The sequence below is a fragment of the Meles meles genome, chromosome 4 (assembly GCF_922984935.1).
Source record: "Meles meles chromosome 4, mMelMel3.1 paternal haplotype, whole genome shotgun sequence".
NCBI classification, from domain to species: Eukaryota; Metazoa; Chordata; class Mammalia; order Carnivora; family Mustelidae; genus Meles; species Meles meles.
This window is the reverse complement of record NC_060069.1, coordinates 101,853,481-101,877,080: the sequence shown is the minus strand read 5'-3', so window position 1 is coordinate 101,877,080 and position 23,600 is coordinate 101,853,481. Positions and strand designations below refer to the sequence as shown.

General features: G+C 43.1%; 1 protein-coding gene across 12 annotated transcripts in view; it reads right to left on the bottom strand.

The window, feature by feature from the left end:
- Positions 1-23,600, bottom strand: part of ZBTB20 (zinc finger and BTB domain containing 20) — an 813,196-nt gene that overhangs the window by 26,354 nt on the left and 763,242 nt on the right. For all 12 annotated transcript variants that reach the window (XM_046003199.1, XM_046003196.1, XM_046003198.1 and 9 more), the window contains one exon: positions 9,559-11,163. In XM_046003199.1, the coding sequence (XP_045859155.1) occupies positions 9,559-11,163 (1,605 nt within the window). The remainder of the gene's footprint in view (positions 1-9,558; positions 11,164-23,600) is intronic.

Here is a 23,600-nt window from a genome sequence, read left to right as displayed (position 1 = left end):
ATCTCATCAGAAACCTTTTTCATTGTGTTTGTAAACTTAAAGGATATGTTTTGAAGGGCGGGATGGGAAGAAATGGCTGTTTTGTTCAGGAATCCCTGCACAAATTTCTTAACCAAGGTCATTGGTCTTTGAACTCTCTTTCCCTTAGTTATTCACAAACGTGTTTGGCTTAGCTCTCTCTCCTCTAGACTCTTCTCTAATTTCTTTCCTTTCATTCTCACTGATGGGACAGTATGGTCAGTAGGATCACAGGTTAGAAGAGGAGTTCACTTTTGGGCAAACGGGCAAATCTGGGGAAGCCTCATTCCCAAATGATGCATTTAGGCTATGCATGGTGTTTATGTAGATACATTCTTTGGAAATGAGAGATTCCCCAAGAGAGACAGTCATGCGTGTTATTTTTAGTTGGAACAGCTGTAAGCATGCTTGAACTCCGGCTGGTCTTTGCCATCCATGTGCCTTGAGTACACTTTCTAGAGGCTACGGCGGTCTAGTCAACTATCTTTTAAAATGTATCCACCTGTCACCTTTAATGGGCAACTTGCCTTCTTAAGTTCCAGATGCTATTTTGGCTGCTAGAAAGTTGAAACTTTATGTTAAAAGCTGCTTGAAACTTTGACCTTCTTACAGTGCGTTTTTCCTCTAGGCAAGGTCACTCTGAAGGCTTTTTGCTTTCACAGCCTTCTAATCTGACTATAAATTGATTCTTCACAGTTGTTATCTTTCCCTTCATAGCATACATCTGTATGTTGTTTGCACGCACGTAGTATTGGTTCAGCTGCTAATTATCTGTGTGACCCTGGGCTTTTCTAAGTCTCCCTGGGTTTGTTTCCCCTTCTGAAAGTGAGGAGCTGGACCAAGCCCTTGCCGTAGCCCTTTGCAGACTTAGTGGCCTTCTGCCCATCCTGACCCACAACCCCTGAGGACTCTAGTCTAGGCCTTGTCAGCACATGACCTGAGGGCAGACTGCTTCCATCACTCACTGCATTAGCAGTCCCACATTTTAAATAGGACAAAATACCCTGTTCCCTTCCCTGCCACAGAAAATGGTACGATAGTTAATGAGGAAAAATGTTTGCAAAGCACTTGGGAGCTCCTTAAAGGAAAACGCTCTCTATAATTATTAAGGTGCTGTGTTGGTAGAACACAGGTATTTCAAGAACTGTCTTACTAAATGGGGCTTATTTTCAGATTAATCAGGCAGCCACAGTTTTCATTTATGTACGTGTGCGGATTTGAAACAGTATCCCTCAGTAGAAATGTTAGTGTTTTTCTTCCTTGTTCTCTTCCTGCATATTGCTTATAGGGACCCAAAAAGGGCTTTCAACATTATACATGAGACAGAGGGGGTTTGCTAACTGTTGCTTTCAATGTGGAGAAATGAAGAGTTAAGATGAGTGGGAGTAGATGGCTTTTCAGGTCTGAGCCTCTGGCCAGGAATGGCAAGTCCTTGGATGCGTTAGGAAGAGACACAAAGTCCAAAGCAGACACGAGAATTATAACATAAGGGAGAAGCTCATATAAGCCCCTTCACTTTAAACTGCTCCGTTTGGGGCTATACAGATATGGGAGTCAGATATGAATTCCATTTCCTTGGCTGAGTGGCTTGGGTATGTTACTTAACCTCTATAAGCCTCAGTTTCCTTATCTGTAACTTGAGAATAATACAGAAGTACCTGACTTGTGAAGGCATTTTGAAAATTAAAGAGATAAAGCACTTAGCACAGAGTATGTGATCATTTGAAGGGAAAAAAAATTAACCGTTCTTTTCAGTAGAAAGGAACTGATGATAAATGAAATCAATTGAGAAATAACTTGCATTACATGGGGCAGCCAACCCAGGATTAAAAAAAAACCACACAAAACTTTCAGATTATCAATAAAGCAAGTGATTATGTTGCAGCTATAGGATTCAGAGTTAAGGGTATTGTCTGCTCTCAATTACATATGCTAATCAAAGAAGTGATACTATGAATAAAACGTCAGTAAGTAGCTTTGGCAGAGGGGTTCTGAGCAGGTGACAACTGAGCTCTGGAGCCCAAGAAACCGCAGAGCAAGGGGAGAAACCGAGGGGGTGGCAGTGTTCTTTAGATTCCAGAGGTGTGGGGGGAGTGGCAAACACATATACTTTTCTCCAGTTTTTGATGCTTATTCTCCAAAGAGCCTCTTTTAAACTCCTTGTGGACCAGCACTGACACTCTACCAAGACTGACAAGTGAAGAAGAAAAATAGGAAGAGACATCCTGTTAGGTTCGTAGATACAGAGGATCTGCCCAAAGTTCAAGTAAAAGATACGCGACTGGGCCGAGACACTCCAATTCTAAATAGTCACTTCTGTAGTGGGGGCTGAGCAAGAACCCGTTTATTCTGCTGATTCTGTCTCATTCTAACCAGGCTTCTCCTGGCTTGCAGAAAGCACAGTTAATGCTGTTACTGGGATTTTTTCGGAAGCGATGTTCCCACCTGTCTCTCCCATTTTCTTGGCCTCTCCATCATCTGCTCTAAGCACAACACCCTCTTCTTCAGATAAGTCTGCTGAGGGACCAGAAAACTAAGACTGGGAGTTTGGGAAGAGGGCAGATGGCAGGGAAGGAAGAGGAGAGTATGGATAGGGGAAGGTGGCCTCTGGCGAAGAAAGCAGAAGCAGTGCCTGAATGGAGAACCTCAAGGTGGGAACAGAAAATGGGAGAGGTTCGGCAGCAAGAATGGAAGGGCGCTCAGACAGTCACTCAGAGCTTTCACCGGCTGAAGAGTCTGCTCTCTACCAGATAGGTGTAGTTGAAGGGAGGCCTACAGCCCCGAGATAAGGCTGGGGGACTGCCTGCCAGCCTTCCTCCAGTTCTGAGGGTGCAATCCTGGTGACCAGCTTGGACTATGAGGCTGACTAGGGGGAGTGACTGCCTACTTGGGGGACAGGCTGCGTTTACAAAACATCTGTGGCTTCAGGGACAACTAACATATTTTGGTGTGAGGCAGAACTTTCAAGATCTCAGGAAACTTCATTGACATTACTTAACTTTTGTTATACCTCTGTGAGACACTGATGTCCCCAGAAGATGGTCTCTCCAACAGAGAGGTCATCCAACATGTCAGTAACAGATGAGAGGATAACCAGCCTAGCCAGATGATCACCTCCTCCTCCTGTTAAGGATTTCCTGATCTCTGGATTATTCTGCAAGATGTACGGTGTTATAACTATAACATACATGTTCTTAAATGCCTTTGATGATTTTACAGTATTTATGGGTTAAGTACTTCCACAGAAATAATGTTATTTGATTCTTAGAGCAACCACATAAAGTATTAAGATCTATATATTTTGTAGCAAAAACATTAAGGCTCAGGTTAACTGTAGAACTTATTTAAGGTCACTCTGAGAGTGATAAAACTGAGGTTTTCTTACCAAATCATATACTTGTTCAGTGCTCCACTGGCTTGATATAAGTAATAGCCCAAATTCTGGGTGAGGACTATCACATTATTATCTTGATCCTAGTATTTTTACACTATTTCTGACATTGTTATGTTACTGCTTTTCCTATATCTTTTTATATCAAATTCATGGCTGAAATAGCTGAGCTTCTCAAAGTAATAGACAAAATTATCATCTATGCAGAGAACACTAATGGACCAAAACCAGTCACCAATAAATGGGCTATTGATAGTATGATTCAGAAAAAAGCCCAAACATCTACCATTGTTAGTGAAGAAAAGACAAGTAGAAATGCAAATACAATAAATTCTCTAGCAAATAAAAAAAGAAAAAAGAAAGAAAGGGAAATTAAAGTCTTGATAGAAAATAATGCATTTATGTGTAAGTCCCTTGAATTAAATTCTCCTGGAAAGCATGCTCACATTTCTGAACATTCGTTCGCTTACTCAAAAACTACTTGTTAAGCAACTACATATGCTAGCCTGTATTCATATATAGATTTTATTTATTTATTCATTTATTTACTTATTTTTAATTTTTGTTTTTGTTTTTTTAGGTAGGCTCCACGCCCAGTGTGGAACTTGAACTCATGACCCTGAGATCAAGACCTGAGCTGAGATCGAGAGTCGGATGCTTAACCAACTGAGTTGCTTAGGGACCTCCATATGCAGATTTTAAATCAGAAAGTCCTAAGGTTGGGTCTTAAAAGAGAGTTCTACCTGGATAGTACTGTGAGATAAAACACATGACACCCAGTTAAATCTTTCAGAAAAACAATGAATAATATTTTAGTCTAAGCATCCCACAAATACTGCATGGGACATACTTAGGCTAAAAATATACCTGTTGGGGGGCTTGGGTGGCTCAGTGGGTTAGGGTCGGGTCATGATCTCAGGTCCTGGGATCGAGCCCCGCATTGGGCTCTCTGCTCTGCGGGGAGCCTGCTTCGCCCTCTCTTTCTCTGCCTACTTGTGATCTCTGTCTGTCAAATAAATAAATAAAATCTTAAAAAAAAAATACACTTGTTGTTTATCCAAAGTTCAAATTTAACTGGACCTCCTGTATTTTTGTTTGTTAAACTTGGCCAGCCTGTACCTAGTGGCATATAAATCCTCCAATGCCATCCTGGTTATTTGATTCATTCATTTATCAAATATTTATTGAGTGTTTATTATGTGTAAGGTATTATGTTAGGTATACTGAAGTATAAGATCGACTGATCTGTCATCTATCTACCTACCTATCACTTATTTCTGGCTCACAGAGTTCACATTATAATGGGAAGGTGTAGAGACAACCACACAATGATAATACATGTCAGTACTTTAAAGTACCAGCAGGCGAACATTTGCTGTGGTCCTTGTACAGTTTGAGAGACTTAACTCACCTCTCCTTCATGAGGTATTTGCCTCCATATTATAATTTATCCACAATAAAATCAAGCTATTATTTCAACTGGTTTTCTTTTTCCAAATGCATAGGTTCTTACGAATGGAATTTTCGAGAACAATGTTATGTAACCAAAGCTACCTGACGCCATCCTCGTCATCGCCTATAGCCTTCTAGGAAAATGATTCCCAGCATACTGTGAATCAGGGCTCATTGAAACAACAGATTGCTGGGCTCCCTCAGTGTTTCTGATTCAGGTCTGGATGGGCCTAACAAACAATTTGTACTGCTGGTATGGGGATCATGCCATGAGAACCACTGTTTCAGGGTTATCTTTGAATTTTCCCTATTGCCTGCCTTTTGTATCGACATTGACACCAAAGCTTGTCCTTCTCTGTCCTGTCTTTCCCTTCTGTTCCCATTCCTTTGACTTTTGTTTTTCCTCTTGAGGGGAGGGGACATAGAGGAGCCTGCTTGGTTCCATGACAGGATGGTTTGTGTTATCTGTTTTTCTCTGATTCTCTTTTCTTTTAATTATTTTTTTAAGACTTTATTTATTAGAGAGAGAGAAAGAGAGCACGCGGGAGAGTGAGCGCGCAAGAGAAGGGGGAGGCGCAGAGGCAGAGGGAGAAGCTGACTCCCCACTGAGCTGGGAGCCCTATGCAGGACTCTGTCCCAGGACCCTGGGATCATGACCTGAGTTGAAGACAGATGCTTAACCGATTGAGCAACCCACTGTGCCCTGATTCTCTTATTTTCAAATATGTCCTTTACTCTTGGTTTCGTACCTCCTAACTTTTATGAAGCTGTAGTAAAGTGAACTTGAGACACTCCTAGGAGAAATGGAGTACCACTGTGGCTTGTTTGGGAGTAGACAGAGTGGTCAGGTGAGGGATTTTCTTTCACTCTTAAAAAAATCATTAAGAAGTGAAAAAAATGCTGATGTTATGAAGGAAGTTCAGGGGAAACCCAAGTATCAAGTGGCTTCAGTGTTTGAATTCCATAGAGGAAGGAAATCTGTCAAGAGCTTATTATTCAGAGATAGGAGATAGAGCAAAGAAAGTCAATGTCTCTTGGATGGAGGGGGCTCAGGTACTAATGACGATGGGTTTATTTAGACATTAACTAGTACTCTACATTTTATGAAAAGCTCTTAAATGCACCGTACCTTTACAGCTACTCAAAAGGCAGGACAATTATTATTTCTATTACAAACACAAAGAAACTGAGGGTTTTAAAAATAAGTGACTTGCTTAAAGCCACACAGCCAATTAAAGGGACCAAAACTGAACCCAAATAATCGAATTCTGGTATAACTGTATTTCACTTATGTCCCCACTCCAAGTTTCAGTGTTATCATTATGGAATATGCTTTACAGCCAAGGGCTTTCTGGTTCTCTACTATGGAGCTTAGCTCCAAAGTCCATACAATAGATGATTTATTTGTTTCAAACACTTCCTTTCAATGAATATGTGGATCATTAACACAGAATTTTATTTGGAGTCCACGTCTCAGAATAGATTCTCTGCAGTTATGGATTGAAGTACTATTGATATTAAAGTTGGAGTAACTGAAATGCAAATCCGGGTAGCATGCATAATAGCCATAATGCGGAGAACCCAGATCTTTTTCCTTTTAGCTCGGTCCAGCTACTCTTTCTTAGGAAGATTCTTTTAGATTAGGTTGTAGCTAAGAATACTGAAGCCATCCCTACTATTCCAAGTATCCCTAGTACTTTCTAGACTCTTTTTAAAAAGACTGACATTTAGACTTTTTGCTCTGGATTTTTTATAATTTCCACTGGGCTCTTGGGAAGTTGGGAGGCCCTTTTTTTTGTTTGTTTTTTAATATTTTCCTAAGAAATTGGAGAGAACTTTGTTTTGAAATGGAGGCTGCAGTGAATCCAGGTCCTGAATCACTTCCACATGTTCAGGCTGTCTTGCCTTTTGAAAAATCTAGACCAGTTGTTCTTTAATTTTGTTAGGTTAGGGACTCCTTCAGCTAGACAAAAGTCTTGATAGACAGATGGCCCTTCCAAACTGCCACTGCCAAATAATTCAGAGTGAATGGGAATAATTTCACTTCTTTTAAATGAGGGGCCCAAGTGATATCTGTGTATTATTAATTGTTCTCTGATGTGGCCATGTTATATACACCAATGCAAAACCTTCATATTTTACTAGAGATCTGAAGGCTACACTTTGAGCATAACTCAGATTTATAAAATGACTTTACTTGTAGCTATTGCGTCCATGATGTCTAAATGTACAAACCCCTTGCTGGTTTTCTCATGGGCAAATCTAGTTATTTGGGTTAACCACAGAATCCTTTAGCGAATCCATTGGATGACTGTGTTTGTATAGCAAAAGACAATTTTTGATAGTGCACTGAAAATTTTATGTTGCAAAATTAAGGCTTATTTCAATATGTGATCTAATAGAAATGTGAATTTTATTTCTACTCAGTCTACTGGAAGAGATACACAAGGGTGGGGGGGGAAGGAGAATAGAAATGTTTATGGATCCAAGACCAGCAAAGTGAACTTCAGCTAGTAAGACACTTCCACAGATGATCTCTTTTTCCTCTCTAACCTTTAATTTGATGGTTTATATGACAGCTATTCAGAAGAAGAAATGACAGACTATGTGACGGCACTCTGTAAACCATAAAGTGCCACATACCTAGAAATATAACCGTTTGATCAATTTACCAAGTAATGATGATACCTATAGAAAATTGCCCTTAATTGATCTCAGGTTATAAGTGCAGTCACATTTACCCTAAATTAACACAGTGACTTACTACCTGATTTTCTTCCTAAATTCAGTAGTCAGTTACTGTATCGATGTGGAGTTGCGAAAACTGTCAACCGATTGTGAATCAACTGATTCACACAAAGGCACATACACAGATGGACCTAATGCTTTGACTTGAGTTGACTGCGAAGAAGGCAAAGTTCATCCTAAGTAACGTTCTGCTTTAGCTGTTCACCTCCATGTCGGGCACCTTGTCTCAGGGTCTGTTATTTTCCATCCCTTCTATTTCCCAACTTAAATTTATCTGCTTTATGTCCTACCTGCTAGCTGATCTGAGAAACAAGGTTGCTCAGAGGAACCAATTTATTTTCATGTATTTTAATTCTAGTAAGTAAAATTCTCTGGCAACTTATTTGTCACTTAACAGGGGTGTTTTGGAACCAGAGGTACACCAGAAGAGGGACTCATGATAGGAATTTCAAATACGGTGACTATCACTGGGGTAGGTATTTTCAGATGCGAGAGAATCTATGTGAAATCATACCACATATGTAGTCACTTCTATGGCAGAGCATGCGTGAAGTTCTCACTTCTATGCCTGTCCCATTACGAAGCTGGAAAAGGGCACTAGCTGGGTGGTCAGGGGATCTTGGTTCTAGAATCATGGAATCCAGAGATGAAACACCATCTCACCCAACTACTCACCTAATGATTGAGGCCCCTTGACAACATCACTATGAAAAGCTCATCCATTCTCTCCTTGAACACCCCTAACTATAGAAACTCAGTCCCTTTGGAGGCTGTCTATCCCATTTTGGAGCAGCTAAGACTGTTTACAAACCTTTTCTTTTATTCAGTTGAAAGACTCTCCTTTATAGCTTCCAATCATTGGTCCAGTTCTACCTTTTGAAGCCAAACTGAACAAGCTTAACGTTTCTCTCCTCCCAACCATTTAAATAAAGCTAACAGTGCTAATGTTAGCTACCATTTATAGAGTGCTGATTATGCACCAGGAATTGTTTTAAGAGTTTCATTTATTAATTCACTTAATCCTGAGAACGATATTCTGAGAAAGATATATTACTGTTATTCCCATTATAGAGACAATGAAACAAGTATAGAAAGATTAAGTAATTTTCCCAAGCTGACAAAGTTCCACAGTACCTAAGGCTGATTTCGGACCTAAGCAATGTAGCCTGTAGAGCTCCAGCCTCACTACATTATGCTGCCCCTGAAGCTCAAAGACTTGGATGTTATATGATGCCCTGAGTCGTCTTTTTTGCAGGTTGAAGAGCCCTCGGACCTACAACCATGATATGCCATGGCTTTGCATTCCTTCATCATCCTAATTACACTCCTCTGAATATGTCCCAGTCTAGTGTCTTTTCAAAAGGTAGTGCCCAGACTAGACTGTGGTCTCTAGATATTGAAAGTAGAGAATAAGCAATAGTAAATAGAGTGGGTCTATTACTTCTCCATATCAGGGACCACAAATGCAGCCTAAACTTGCACCGGCCTCGTTGTGGCCTGCCTCTTTAAGCTGATGGTTCATACAGAACTTGCTACAGACGGAAACTCTCAACCCCGTTCTGTCTCTATGACTTCGGTCTATAAAATGAAGTGCCTGGAGAGAACAATGTCCAAGGACATTTCTAGTTCTAAACATCTAGAATTAAAGACTGTATTACAAAGTTCAATGTGCATAAGGGATATTGTGCCTGCAAATCCTGTCAGACTTTTCCCCATTTGGCCCTTCTCCACAGGGCTTCTGTGATTTTTGTGTTTTGGTGGCAGATGCTTCATGCCTACAATGGGGGTGCTGCTGGGACTTGTAGAAGACGGCTGACAGTGGGGTCTCCTTCAAATCTGAAGGATGACTCCAAACCTTCCCTTGCACTTGCTGTCCTGCCCCTCCTCTCCTACAGTCCCCTCACACCCATGGCCTGTTTCTAGGCCTCCAGAGGGGCCTGCACACTCACCTGTGTGTACGAACATGTGCTTGACGTAGTTCTGTTTGGCGGTGAAAGTCTTGTTGCAGAGAGTGCACTCATAAGGCTTTTTTTCGCCCTGCCCACTGGCTGTGCTGTGGCCTGCGGATGGGGCCAAGGGCTGTGGCGCTGGCAGCTGTGCAGTAAAGGTCGACAGGCCAGGCTGGGACACTGTCACAAACTGGGTCTGCTGGCCTGCCAGGGGCTGTGGCAGGCTGAAGAGGAAAGGCTTGGGGCCACTGCCCGCGGGCTGGGTAGTGAAGAGGGCCGGCAGGTAGGTGTTGCCGGCTGTGCCAATGACCTGTGTGTTGCTGGTCAAGGTCAGAGGCATCCTCAAGTTGCTGGTGAGGGTTTCTGTCTGGCGTAAGTAGAGCTGGGTACTTGGCAATGGCTGCCCGATAGACGTGTTGACAGAAGGCTGCTGCAGGACGCTCTTGTCGGAGCTGTTGCTGACAGTGATGACCGTGTTGTCCATCTCCACTTCGTTGCTTCTTTCTGGGGAGGAGGCACCTGTCTCTAGCTGGTGCGGCTGTGGGCCGCCCTCGGCAGGAGCTTCCGTGGCCTGCTCGGCTTGGGCAGGTTCGGCCTGGCCATCCCGCGCCGCCCCGGACCCAAACTGCTGCTCCACCGAGTCAGGCTCGGTGCCGATGGAGGAACTGACGCCCGAGTCGAAGCTTTCGCCCTTGGGCTCACTCTCAGTGCCCTCTGCCTGGTCGGTGTCTTCCGTGCACTCCTCGGACTCGTTGCGCTCCAGGATCTGCACCCTTTGCTGCCCATAGTAGTCGTAATCGTCCTCCATCTCCTGCTTAATGTGGATGTTGCCCACCAGGGTCTGGATGCGCACTGGCCGGGGCTGCTTGCGGCAGTGCGTGGTCTCGGGGGTGGTGGACAGGTAGCGCTCCATTTGCTGCGAGCGCTCGTGGATGCGCGTGATCCAGCTGGGGTCTTCCATGTGGTGGTCACGGGGCAGGCCGAGTGCAGTCTCATGGTGGCTGACCACCGCACCGCTGTAGAAGGAGCGCTCCCCGCTGCCATTCTGCATGGAGCATGCGTACAGCGCCGAGTAGATCCTGTCCACGCTGTGCTGCGGGTGGCTCTGCAGGTAGCCGGACTCGGTGTCGCTGCTCTGGCCCGATGTGCCCGACTCGGGAGTGCCCCGTGGCGTGTCCTGGCCTGAGTCCTGAATCCCCGGGAACACATCGCCCACGTTCTGCGACACAATGCGCGTGCACTCATCGATGACTGTTTTGATCTGCAGGATGCTGGCGGCCGTGAGGATCTGCAGGGCTTCTGACTGCGACACGCGCAGCACGCCGCTGTACATGAAGTCAATGAGCTTTTGCACCGACTGCACCGACACCACCGACGGGATTTCGATGTCGCTGTAGCCCAGCAGCAGCTTGTCCTGGAAGAAGGGGCTGCCGGCTGCCAGCACGCAGCGGTGTGCGCGCAGCATGCTCCCGTGGATGCGCACCGTCACGTCACAGAAGTGGCCACGGTTGCGCTGCTCGTTGAGGGTCTCGAGCACGGAATTGCTGAAGTTGTGAAGGTTGATGCTGTGAATGCGCTCGGTCATCCCCTTGCAACTGATGTCACCTGCGCGGTGGCAAGACAGACACAAGACAGGGTGTGTGGGTCAGAGCTAGCTGGCTGCATTCCTAACACCCAGGTCTCAGGTGGGTTCCGCTCATGGCTCCGGGAAGCACCCTCACCCCCGACCTTGCAGGCACACACGGGCTCTGTGGCGAGATGGACATACTTTGCACAGGGATGGGGCTGCGCGTGGATGATGGCCTATGGGAATGAGGCCTTGGTTTTGGCTCCAACAATACCCCAGCTATTTTGGGTATTGAATCCCTATTAATGTCCTAGAGCTTCAGCCAGTGTTGCCAGTTGAAGTAGGACAGCCTAATAAACAGATGGGTCATTTGCCTGCTCTTCCTACAACTTCAGCACGTAAGACCTGAGAAACAAATGGAAGATCGGTTCTCATGGAATGCTCTCTTTTCTACTTTAGACAGGTCTAAGCCAAGGTCCTTTGGGAAAGCTTACATTTTCCCCAGTTTTTCAAAACTCCTGATTTTATTCATAGCAACAATATTCATAGTTAAAAAAAAACAAACTCCCTTCCGATTTATTACTTTATATGTATATTTCTCAATCCACACCATGTTACGGAAAAACCCCTGGAAAATCCAGTGAAGACCAAGATATCCACCAAACAGCTGCCGCCATGTTTTCCACTTGAGGGACAGACTCTAGGACACAGTCTGCTAGATAAAGGGGCGCTCACCCACTGCTCTCTGTATCTATACACTCTTCTTGTCACCTCCCACAATCTGTTTGAGGACTTTCTAAATTGGTGATAGTGACATGGGTCATGTTCTGCATTTCCTGGAGCTTAATGAGGAAGGAATGTTCAAAAGGTCAGACATGGCAGCACTGACCTGGGAGACTGTGATATAGTAGGTGATCATATTTAGTGTTCAAACTGGGCACTTCTGAGAGTGAAAGGGAGCACTGTTAATAATTAGGTGAGGACAGCAGGAGTAAACGGGGAATGGGCTGTGTGATCACCCCAGGCGATTCCGTATCCTATGCACTTGCTACAGGGAAGTATCAAAGGGCTCCCAGTAGGAAGGCAACAGTCAGCTATGCGGAAGCTGTCCGTAGCCTGACCCATCATCACCCTTATACCCCGGGCTCTGAAGACAAGGGATAACAGTTATATTTGGATCACAGATTGAGAATTAAAATGGGTGGCTGTAACATGAAGGCTTAGGGCTTTCCTCTTTTTCTGCCTCACTTCTCAAATGACTCTAAAGAATCCCTCTCTCCGAAAGGTTCTTCATTTATAGTCCCCCTTCTTGCCTTTGCAACTGAACAGTCAGCTTGAGAGAGGCCAAGTAAGTGGGCTTTCACAACCAGGCAGCCCAAACACTGATTGTTGGCCTATGGCTGGGATCCCCATGTCTTGTGAGGGGTAGCCCCCAGAGGTAATGACCTGGGCAAATGGGAGGAATGACCACCTCCTCAGGCTCTTTCTCCTCTGCCCTAGGAGAGAGTTCCAGTTCAGGAAAGTCTGAGCTCCACGACCTCTGCCTTGCTGCACTTGATCTCCTCATGCTGTCTGAGCTCAGTCAGTGTGAGTGCATCCTTTTATATACTCATTCATTTCCTTCGTTCCCATCTTTACATGTTGTCGGCCTCACATATATCCAGTTAACTTAATATGTGCCTAGAGGCTCTATGTTCACTTTCAGTTATAGGATTTGCACTGATTTTTACATAAGAGAGTTCCTTCTTGTTCTGACTTCCATTAGGTCTGTGAAGTGCCGAAAATAATGCACTGGGCTCCAATTTCTATTTTTTTCACTGTTGTAAAAACAAACTGCCTTTTGCCAGATAAAAGAATCATGGTGAATCCTCTCTGATTGTGCTAATACAAAGTACAGCCCCAGAGGAAGGCCCCAATAACCCAGGAGGATGTTCAGGAATCAGTCAGCAGACCAAATTCTAAGTTCTTGCTGAGTACCCCCATGCACAGAGAGCACGATAACAACAAGAGCAAACATTCCTTTTTTTAACGCTTACCGAGTATTTGGGGTTATTTCATTTAATCGTCACAGCAACCCTTACCACGTGGGTAGTATTCTTATTATTTAAAAAAATATTTTATTTATTTATTATTTGACAGAGAAAGAGAGAGAGAAAGAAAGAGAAAGAGAGAGAGCACAAGCAGAGGGAGCAGCAGAGGAAGAGGGAGGAGCCCGATGTGGGACTAGATCCCAGGACTCTGGGATCATGACCTGAGCCCAGGACAGATGCTTAACAACTGAGGTGCCCCAGGTAGGTAGTATTATTATCCCCATTTTTCAAATGAGGAAACAGGCCATAGAAATGAAGAAACTCGCTCAAGGCCACATAGGCAATGGGTAGCAGAGCTGGCATTTGAACCTAGGCAGGTCTGGCTCTAGAGTTTTCACTCTTACCTGCTTCACTGTATTGCATGCATTGCCCTAAATGAAGTCTGGCCCCTGGGTGTCCATAAATCCACTGTAAGGCTGTGTGAAAAAGTCTGTTCAGTATGTTCTCCAGCTGCTTCTAGACCTACCCTTGAATTAGCATGGTGTTCACATTTCTAGGCCTTGGGACATAGTCTCAGCAAATCTAAAAGACATCTTTTATTTTTTTTAAGTTTATAAATGGAACAACGCCAAGAGATAAAACAACTTGTCCTGACACTAAAATGTAGAGTTTTCTAGATATAGTTTTACTATCAACTAAAGTCTTTTTTATTTAAGTAAAACAGTAAGCACTAAAACTGGATGAGTCTGATAAAATAACCATCTCTGAGGAGGATGAATTTATTAAGTGACTTTTTTCCCACACAGGTGAAAAAACTCTTTAAACACACATTTGCTCTTAGCACCAGTCACAGCAATATCACTAGATTTGTCACGTATGATGAAGAGTTGTCTTGTTTCTGATAATTATGGGAAGAAACTACAACAAATATCCTAATAATTAATACCCATGTGGCATTTCACAGTGTACAAAACTCTTTCACATAAAACAACTTGATCTTTCCTTAAAACAATCCCATATATTCTTAGGACACGTCTTATTATTATTATTTGTTGTAAGAAAAGGTTGAGGCTATCAAAGTGTTTAAGTGATTTACCCTAAGTTTTACACAGCTAGTAAGAGGCAGGGTTGGGATTAGAACCCACACCCCTGGATGCTTTTTTTTTTTCACTCCATAACATTGGATCACTGAGGAATGAAACTCAGATTGCCCGAAGATCTAAGGCCATCCTAATCTTCAGGACATAGAAGAAAATTTAAAAACACTGAGAGGGATGAGGGAGGTTGCTTTAGAGAGGGAAATGATCAACAGCAGAAGGTGTCCTCATACTATACACACTATACACCCATGCACATACTCGCAATCTCATGAGAAAAATTGCCGAGTCTATCTAACCAATCAGGTAACCCTATAGAGAAAATCAGAAAAAACTGTGAAATGGTCTGAATTATGATTCCTGCAGTAATGTCTCCAACTTCACTAAAAACCACAGAGAAAAAACTCAAACTTGCACACATGTACAACCCGACCCGGCAAGTGTAGCTGGATTTTTATAGACACAATTTTTAAACATCTCCCTGAGTATGCTGGTCCCACACCGCAGTGAGCAGCCATGAAAGGCTGAATGGGCTTCGCTGATACGGGTACAGATGCGATGGGGGACCCTGCCTCTCCATTCAGGCGCGGCTCGTTCCTCCCGCACACAATGCTGAAGCAATTCTTTCCCAGGCTTTCTTTTATATTTCACACTAATACAGTGGGAAAAAGTTTCTGCCACAGCAAGGCAATGTCCAGGCTTTTGTGAAGCAGGTCCTTTCATCCAATGGGCATTAATGTATAGATTCCAATGGAATAAATCTGAAATACTCTACTGTAGAAGATTTGTTCCCCATTGAAAACAAATCTTGATTAGATGGTTATTCAGGGACTGTATAGGAAGGAATGGTGTGAAAATGCTAACTCCATTCTTTCCTAGATTGGCACTGAATAGGCATTTGGGCTATTCAAAAAAAAAAAAAAAAAAAAAAGAAAGAAAGAAAGAAAAAAGAAAAAGAAAGAAAGAAAGAAAACACCAACCACACTCTCAACTCTACAACTTTACAAAGATTATGTATATTTGGGGATACCACGTCACCCCAAAAATAGCCCCGCAGTGGTATGAACATAGAACCGATGGGATAAAATGAAAAGAGTGATAAAAATGATTCTCCGTGTACTTAAAAATAATAACCAACCTTCTTTCCACTAGAGTAAAAATACAGAGTCAGCCTGAGATGGCATTCACTAGAAACACGCAAGGAATCCTACCGCCGTGAGCGGTCCTGTACGCTGAATGACTGCGTTCTGTGAGCGAGCACAATAAGGACGGGGCTGCAGCAGGGTGAGGACTGAAGGGGAATCAGCTCGTGGTGAAAGAGGTGATGGAGGGCCTGCTCTGCCTTGTAGGAACCCAGCTCCTGCCTGTCTCTTAAACCGCGGGTGTCCGGGACAGGACTTAGCATGAGAATGAAAAACTGCTTGTGCGCAAGGGAAAATGAACAAGAAAGGAAACAGCAGGCAATACGATCTCCTTTAATTAGGTGTGAAATCCAGTCCTTTCTCAGCCCGGATATATAACATGAGACCAGTGCAAGGGTGAGGTGCAACAGAGGCAGATGGGAATTTCAAGTCTCTGGGATTCGGGAGGGAACACAAGCTCTCAAATTAAAACCCTCATGAATTTCGGTCAAGTCCACATGTCTAAGTCAAATGGCAGGGACGGAAAGCCCTTGAGCTTTCAATCTGGGCCAGCAGGCTCACATGAGGTAAGTGGGTCAGCTCATGAACTAGGGCTAGGGTGGCCAGACCTCCACAGCCCAGTGCCTCACATCACACTCTTCTCCACATCGCACATTGGTACCTTCACCGTGGTGAGGTTGTCCTTTCATATATTAGGTGATTAGTGGTGGTCCTAAGCAACTTACCAAGTCAGTCATGCTAGGGAAAGACCCATTCCTCTCCTGAGGAAGCGGGATGCATGTGGTAACTCAGGTCCCTTCCTCCCCAAATCTACATCTGTTGCCACTGCCAGGGTGAAGACCTCAGTCACATCCATGTCGCCTCTATGCTGGGGTGGGGGGCAACCACTGAGCCTCTGTGTGGCAGGGGATAGACCTCGCTCACTCAGCGCTTTCACCGTCTGAAGCACATGGGCCTACACAGGCTTTCTATCTCGCTGGCATCATCACAATCTCTGTGAGACAAGGAAAGCGAAGGACTCCATAAAAACTTGCTTTTTGTTCCCTTTCCTGCTTCTATTCTTGCTAGGACCTGCACCCCTCCACTACACATGCCTTCATGTATGGGCAAGGAGTTAATGATTTCTTTGGAGTCTCCCAGCACAACAGATAGCATCTAAGGAGTGACCAGGCGAGGCCATCATGTGCGTATTCCAGACCACTGACGCTAGACATCTCGACACCAAGACCCCCTGGTTCCAGGGAGTAAGTGACTTATGGTGGACACCTGGACTCTGTCTTTGTTCTGACCCATTCCTGGATGCCTGAGAGGATACGCACATCAGACCACAGCAGTCAGTAAAAAAAAAACCCAGACCTCAAGCAATGACGAGACTCCCTCCTTTCCTAAGTCTCCCAGACTTACCTGCACTCTCTCTCAATTAACTCTGCTTTCACCTCCTGTTGGCTTGCATTGGATTTCTATCCTGAGCATAGCCAGCGACCCTCTAGGCTGATCCTGCATGTCTGCCTCTGGATCCACGAACCGGCCCGAGGCATCATTTGGAGGATGGCTGCGGGCAATGGGAAAATCACTTAAACAAGTGGAAGGTGGCAGGCAGGACAAGACTTCCTCTTACACCTAGCATAGCACAGCTGTCATTGCCACCGGAGATGGACCATGGGAGGGTCATCAGCCTGCAGGAAGGAGAGCTATACTGCCTTATGCACCCACTCCTGTGTAAAGGGGATGTTAGGGCTGTCTCCCTGTGGTGAGACTTGACCTCTATCATCTAAGCCCAAGATACAGGAACCATTAAAGGCTGTTTTCTTTTTTTCCCTTCTTTTCTTCCTAACCATTGGTAACAGAATTGTTTTCATAAAACATAATTGTTCAACTTTCAAGAAATTTGACTTTCAAACATATTTTCTGGAAGATACCACCTAGGAATGTTGGGAACGGTCTGTATATACTTTTGTAGTCACTGCTTATTATTTTAGGTGGACAGAAATAGTCAACTTCCCAACTTGCTTCAAGTGTTTACAACACCATTCTATTTATGATCTCAGTACTATAGTTGGATATGTCTTTCCTACTCCTTGAACTTTCACTCATACGTCTAAGGAATTTGCATTCATTTTGGAGTACAGTTTAAATATCAGAAGGTCCTTAGGAAGTGTATGTGTGGGCTTTAGGGGTATCCCCATTTTTTCATGAATGGGCATGTTCCTACTTTCACAGGGATAAGGTCAGTGACTTTCCTTAGAATCTCAAAGAAGTCTGTGTTCCTCCCCAAATTAAGACCTGTGAGTCGAGAATCCAGTATCTCTCCTTAGGCTGCTCTCAACTACTCTGAGTAATCACAGCCTCTGAAACTAATGCTGCCTTCATCTGATGAAGCCGTCGGGCAGGCTGGGGCGTCCCATTACTTTAGTTATGTGATCAACTGAGCAGTCTTCGGCCAAAGCAACGGCAGTTGCCTCTCTGAAGAGAATGACTTAAACATAAAAAGAGGATTGAAGGGGAAGAGAGAAAATAGAGAACAGGGATGAGAAAGTACTAATGCTAGCTGAGATATGGAGGAATGTCGCAGAGCTAGATAGTTTGACAGTTGCTGGGGCCAAACACAGTCTTTATGCAGGTGGATCCCTTTCAACGGTTAACACAAATCCACGGATGAACGAGGAAACATCCTTTCATGGTTTTTCACTGTGAAAAGTGAGATATATTGTGGTACGAATAAATACAAACTTAACCTGCACTTTTCTTCTTTTTTTCTTTTTTTTAAGCTAATCTAGCCAACAAGTTAGACTTCACCTGTAAGTCTGTAGTATTTCAAACTGGTGGTCAGCTTTTCTGTCTTTGTTTTTCTCTTTCCCTCTCTTCTTTCCTCCCTACCCTCTCACCTCTCCCTCCCTCTCCCTTCCATCCTGTCCTCCATCCCTCCTTCTTTCCTTCTGCTACACCATTAAGTTTTCCTCAGCTTCAAGTACGGGGAACATGGGGGCAAAACTGTGAAGTAGGAACACATTGGCCCTGTGATCTTCAGGCCTATCCCCAAACCTGGATCAAGCCTCCGTTCCTTCCTCTCTCTTCCCTCTACCAAAAAGTAAGAGCTTTACATTTTGTCTGCAGGATAGGAAGAGACTGATAATACTAGTGGGACTTTCAGGGCCAAAGGAAAAGTCCCAGAGAAGCCCTTTTACTTGGCTCTGAAGGCTCTCACAGTTTCCCTCAGACAGCCTAGGCCTTTGGTTTGCGTGAATCCACATTCATGCTGCTGTTACCTCCAAGAAGGGACTGAGAAATGCCCGATTATCCATCTAACGTGACAAATATAATGGATTGATACATGAAGCTGTTTGGGTCATTTGAATTTTCACCCACTTATGAGTGAAACATTTACTGAGAATACCCTCGTGTAAATGGATCCATAAGGCCATAGGTGATCTGAAGTCTCAAACAGTGGAAGAAATTCATCCATAAGGACCTTTGATATTTGAAACATACATTAATCAATCAGCTTCTCTCAGACCTCGGTGCCCAGGAGAAGTTGATTCTACTTTTATCTTTGTGGACCCTGTGAAAATCATACCTGTAGCTCAGAATCAAAATTTAGGTCGCATTTCCACATTTCACAATGATATGGGACCTCATGGTATGCTTTTCTAAGTAAAATTTGCCCCCAGCCTCATTCGAGTGTCAATTCCTTACTTTACTTCACCACTGATTTCTTTATCGTTATGTAAAAGTATATTTTCCTCCATATTTGCTAATGTACTGAGTATCCTTTTAAGCTAACTGAAATCCTTTTAGTTATCAGGTGAGGATATAATCAAACAATCAGGAAGTAATTGAACATCAACGCTATGGAACCCATTCTAAATGTAAGTTTAAACTTCAGCTTCGGGTATTATCAAGCTCACACTTTATGAATTTCTATGCTTTAAGCATCTGATTCCAGTGGCACAGAACACTGAATGCTCAAACACCTTCTTTATTCTCTTGTAGTACAGCTTGTGAAAGCTAAGTTTTAACTCTGGGAACAAAGGCATTGGACAGCTATAATTCTAGACAACATTCTGAAAGACACCTATGCCCTCATTCCGAAGCTGAAACGAAATGGCTTCTTCTTGAGGAGGGAGGACCTGCTGGGACTAAGGAGGAAAGTCAGTGAAATCTGAGGTTGATGCCTTTAAATCCTCTTATATCATAAACCTTTCGAGACACCTTTTAGGAGTTTGATTTTTTTTTTTTTTTTATAAAGCTCTTTCCTTACAAATTTAGCTGCTGCCCTTTTGTAACCTTTTCTTTTGTTCACTAAATCTGGGGAACAAAAACACAGAGATGCTGCATCCGTGGGTGGGATACAAAAATGAACAAAGGGATCTACTTAAATTCGCAGTGGAAGTATGCAGTTTGAACTTAGCTTTGGATAGGCCTTAAAGAAGGATCTTTATATTCTTATGTGCAGTTAATAAGTTAGGTCCTTTTTTTCCTGCTTGAAAAGCAATCATACCTTTAAAAATTTTTTATATAAAAACCAACATCTTCTTACTAATCTGTTCTTTTGATCTCTAGATCATCATATACTCATTTTAAAGGAAAAATAAAGTTTTATCTTTAGTGAGTTCAAAGATCCAGTGTAACTCCCAGGAAGGGCATTCCTTTGGAAAATATCAACTGGTGTTAGAGTATAGTTATGTGAGAAATTAATTTTTCAACTTCGGGAAAACTTTTATCTGAACTCCAACGAGTGAGAAAACAGAACCCCATCGTGTCATTTTAAGAAGCTGTTTTACTAAAATAATCACAGAGCTTTTCCCCAAGCCACAGAATGTCCTTTGGTCCTCAGTTGTTGCCATATTTTGAAACTGCTTTTGAAGCAGATCTCGAGATTTACGCTCAAGTGTTCTCTTCGCTTATGTCTTCCTTGAAAAAATAAGTTCCTTCCCATGTGACAACTGGTTTTCAAGCACAGTTTGTCGGCAGAAGGGGGCTATGCTATTTCTCTACACAGGGTGTGGGCTTGAGCCATGATAGATGGTTTTACTGAAAAAATGAAGGCCTTCTATCTCAAAGCAACAAGAAAAAGCCAGGGGAAAAAGTAAATTTGTTTTGCTGGATTATGAGTTAAGTGAGAAGCACAGAGGTGGTTTGATGTGGGCTAGTTTAAGACAAGTAGCTGAAACTACATCTCAACAGCCCATCTAGGGTGATCCATTATAAAACCAGGCTCAGGATTTCCTTAAGAAAGAATAACATGTAAGTCCTTTTGGCTCATGCTAAGATGAAGAAGATCCTAGATAAATGTTGGAACTCAAAACCGTGGGAGACACTGGTAAGTAAATGGAGTAGAAGGCATACTTCATGATTATTCTAATAAGGAATAAGATATTTAATTTTTATTGTATTCTTATATGTCCTTTCATATAATATTTTTATATTGTTTGCGTGTCATAAGAGAAAGGATATTAAGCTGTTAAGAGAGTCTTCTCTAGCTATAGGTAACATTTTAATGATCTCATCTTACTTCACTGGTTTGATCTTATTTTCTCATTTTCCCAAATAAAATCTCTGCACCAACATAAGAAGTCAGACATTTTGCCATCCTTTGCATGTACTGCATTTGTTCTTAATTCTCTTCTTCTGCTGAATTTGTCCTGAGCACTGAAATAATTGTGCTTTCCCTACTTACTAAACCTTATGTACCACTGAAAATCCTATTCAAAGTTCTTCTTTCTCAGGGCGCCTGGATGGCTCAGTGGATTAAGCCGCTGCCTTCGGCTCAGGTCATGATCTCAGGGTCCTGGGATCAAGCCCCGCATTGGGCTCTCTGCTCCGCAGGGAGCCTGCTTCCTCCTCTCTCTCTGCCTGCCTCTCTGCCTACTTGTGATCTCTCTCTCTCTGTCAGATAAATAAATAAAATCTTAAAAAAAAAAAAAAAAAGTTCTTCTTTCTCTGTGGAGCCTTCTTTGATTGCTGGAGTCCATCCTGAGTTCTCTCTTTCTTAGTGCCAATCGGTTGGTGAGGTAATAGAGTGAAACATTAATTTCTGTTTTGGTCTCCCCCAATCCCCACTAAACGAGAAAACTTTCCTAACAATAAGGCAATTAAGAAAGGCTAAACTTGTACACAGTTCTGGGCTCCCTTGCCTCAGCAAGTTGTGGACTCAGAGTCCAAATCAAGAAGTTAAGCCTTCAAGACAAAGCCCTAAGACAGAGGGCTTTGTTTTTGGAATCTAGGCCCTCTAAGGACAATTAAGCTAGGCCCTTTCTAGGGTGAAGAGGGTGGGGCTGGTGCTTTGGAGTTACACTGAGGTGGCCCTACTCCCAGCTTTCCTCAGGCTAGTTCTTTACCTTGCTATAACTACAGCTACAACTGCAAATTAGTGGACCTTCACACTGCCCAGCACATTTCCTTACATCAAGGAGGTCCTAACTGAGTATTTGTCAGGGCAGATCTCCACTGAACTCCCCAAACATGCTGCCAGTGTAGCTGGAAACTTCCGGTGGCACCTTCTCTCTGAGGTATGTCTGTATGTGATAGTCCTGGGGGGTCTTTCTGTCTCTGAAGTTTTGTGTAATGCTCTTCCCCCTCTCCCTTACTGTCTACTACCTCTCCTCAGGGAATAGCCATAGTTCTATTTTCAGCATGAATTTAAGGTCTAAGGCATTTGGTTTTTTAGGTGTTCACTAAGTTTCTCACATTCTGTGCCCATTCACTTATGGTTTCTGATACAGGCCTTAGTGTCCCCACTCCTGGATTCCATTTCTGCCCAAGAGGCAGCTCATTAGGTCTTCCTGTCCTCTTAGGAGTCAGTGGAGCTCAAAGCAGAGCCAATACCTTACAACCCAGAGTAAGAAGAGACAACCAAGCTCTGAAGGGATGTAAAAATGATCAGGCCAAACCCCCACCTCTCTTAGCTTCCATAAGTTAAACTGCTTGCTCGCACATATTACAGAGATATCTATCAATCAGCTTTGATAAATGGGTATTAGTTTTGCATCAACAGTGTCGGAGGGAGATTGTTTAGAATATTTTCACTTGGTGGCCACTGGGTGTCCTCATTTACAAAGTAAATAAGTAAATACACGCTTTTTATTGTAGGTCACCAGAGGGAATAAAAGACACTGGGTTTCTCTTTGGCCTTTCACATAATGAGTAGAAATTTATTACTGAACTTGGAGCCAGGTCAGATATTGGTAGTTTATAAATGCTCAGGTAAAACCGGTAAGGTTTATAACCAAAGTAACTTGCAGGTTCTAGACAGAATTTGCAAGGCCATTTCCTCAACAGAGGGGACTGTGATCCAGCTATTAGAACGAGCTCTTATTTGTTTGAAAATTGGCATGGGATTTTGACTATCTACGTGGAGAGCCTGGAGAGAGGAGCAGAGATGGTCTTAATTTATTCTTTAAAAGAAAAGAGAACACCAAATATCTCCATGGGATATTTGTTAGATTCTGTTTTTATCTCAACTTCTCTGAAAACCAATTAAAAATAATAATGAGAAAGATAAAATATGTCGTTTTCCTGGAAACCTACAATAATGAGGAAAAACAGTACATTGAGCAGGGTCACATAATGATTAGGAATCATTTCAAATTTAAAGACAAAGATTTAAATTACTTCTTTGTCGGCCAGTTATCCCACCTGTAAAATGAAGATGCTTTTGCTTCACCGGGATGTGGTAGGGGAAATAAAACAAAATATGGAGGCATGAAGGGTTCCTAGGAAAAGAAACTATACCTGATAGATTTCAGGGCAGTACTAATATTCTAACTGTCCTTGACTGACAGTCGTGTGTCTCGTCCCTGATGGCAGAAGGCAGCAAGTCAAGGCTAGAGCACATGTAGCCAACAAATGTTTACTGACTCAACCACTCTAAGGCACCACAGTGACACTGTTGGGCCATCACTTTGTGCTCTGTAAAGGGATTTGTGCATGCCTAGGACTGTCAATGCTTCTAAACTTCTATTACGTATATCCTTGATTAGATTCTTTCCCTGCAAGGCCAAAAGGATTTCCATCTCCCTACCCTGTAAATTTCTTGAGATATAGACACTACTGCTAAACATGTAACAATACTTGCCTTCCGCTCTTGGACGCAATCAACTAGCTAACCTTTTTCAAAAGTACAGTGAACTCTGCTGCAATCATTTTCTCCTCAAGTGTATAGCCTCAGCTTGATTATTATTCTCTGGCATGTCATTTTAGTATATAA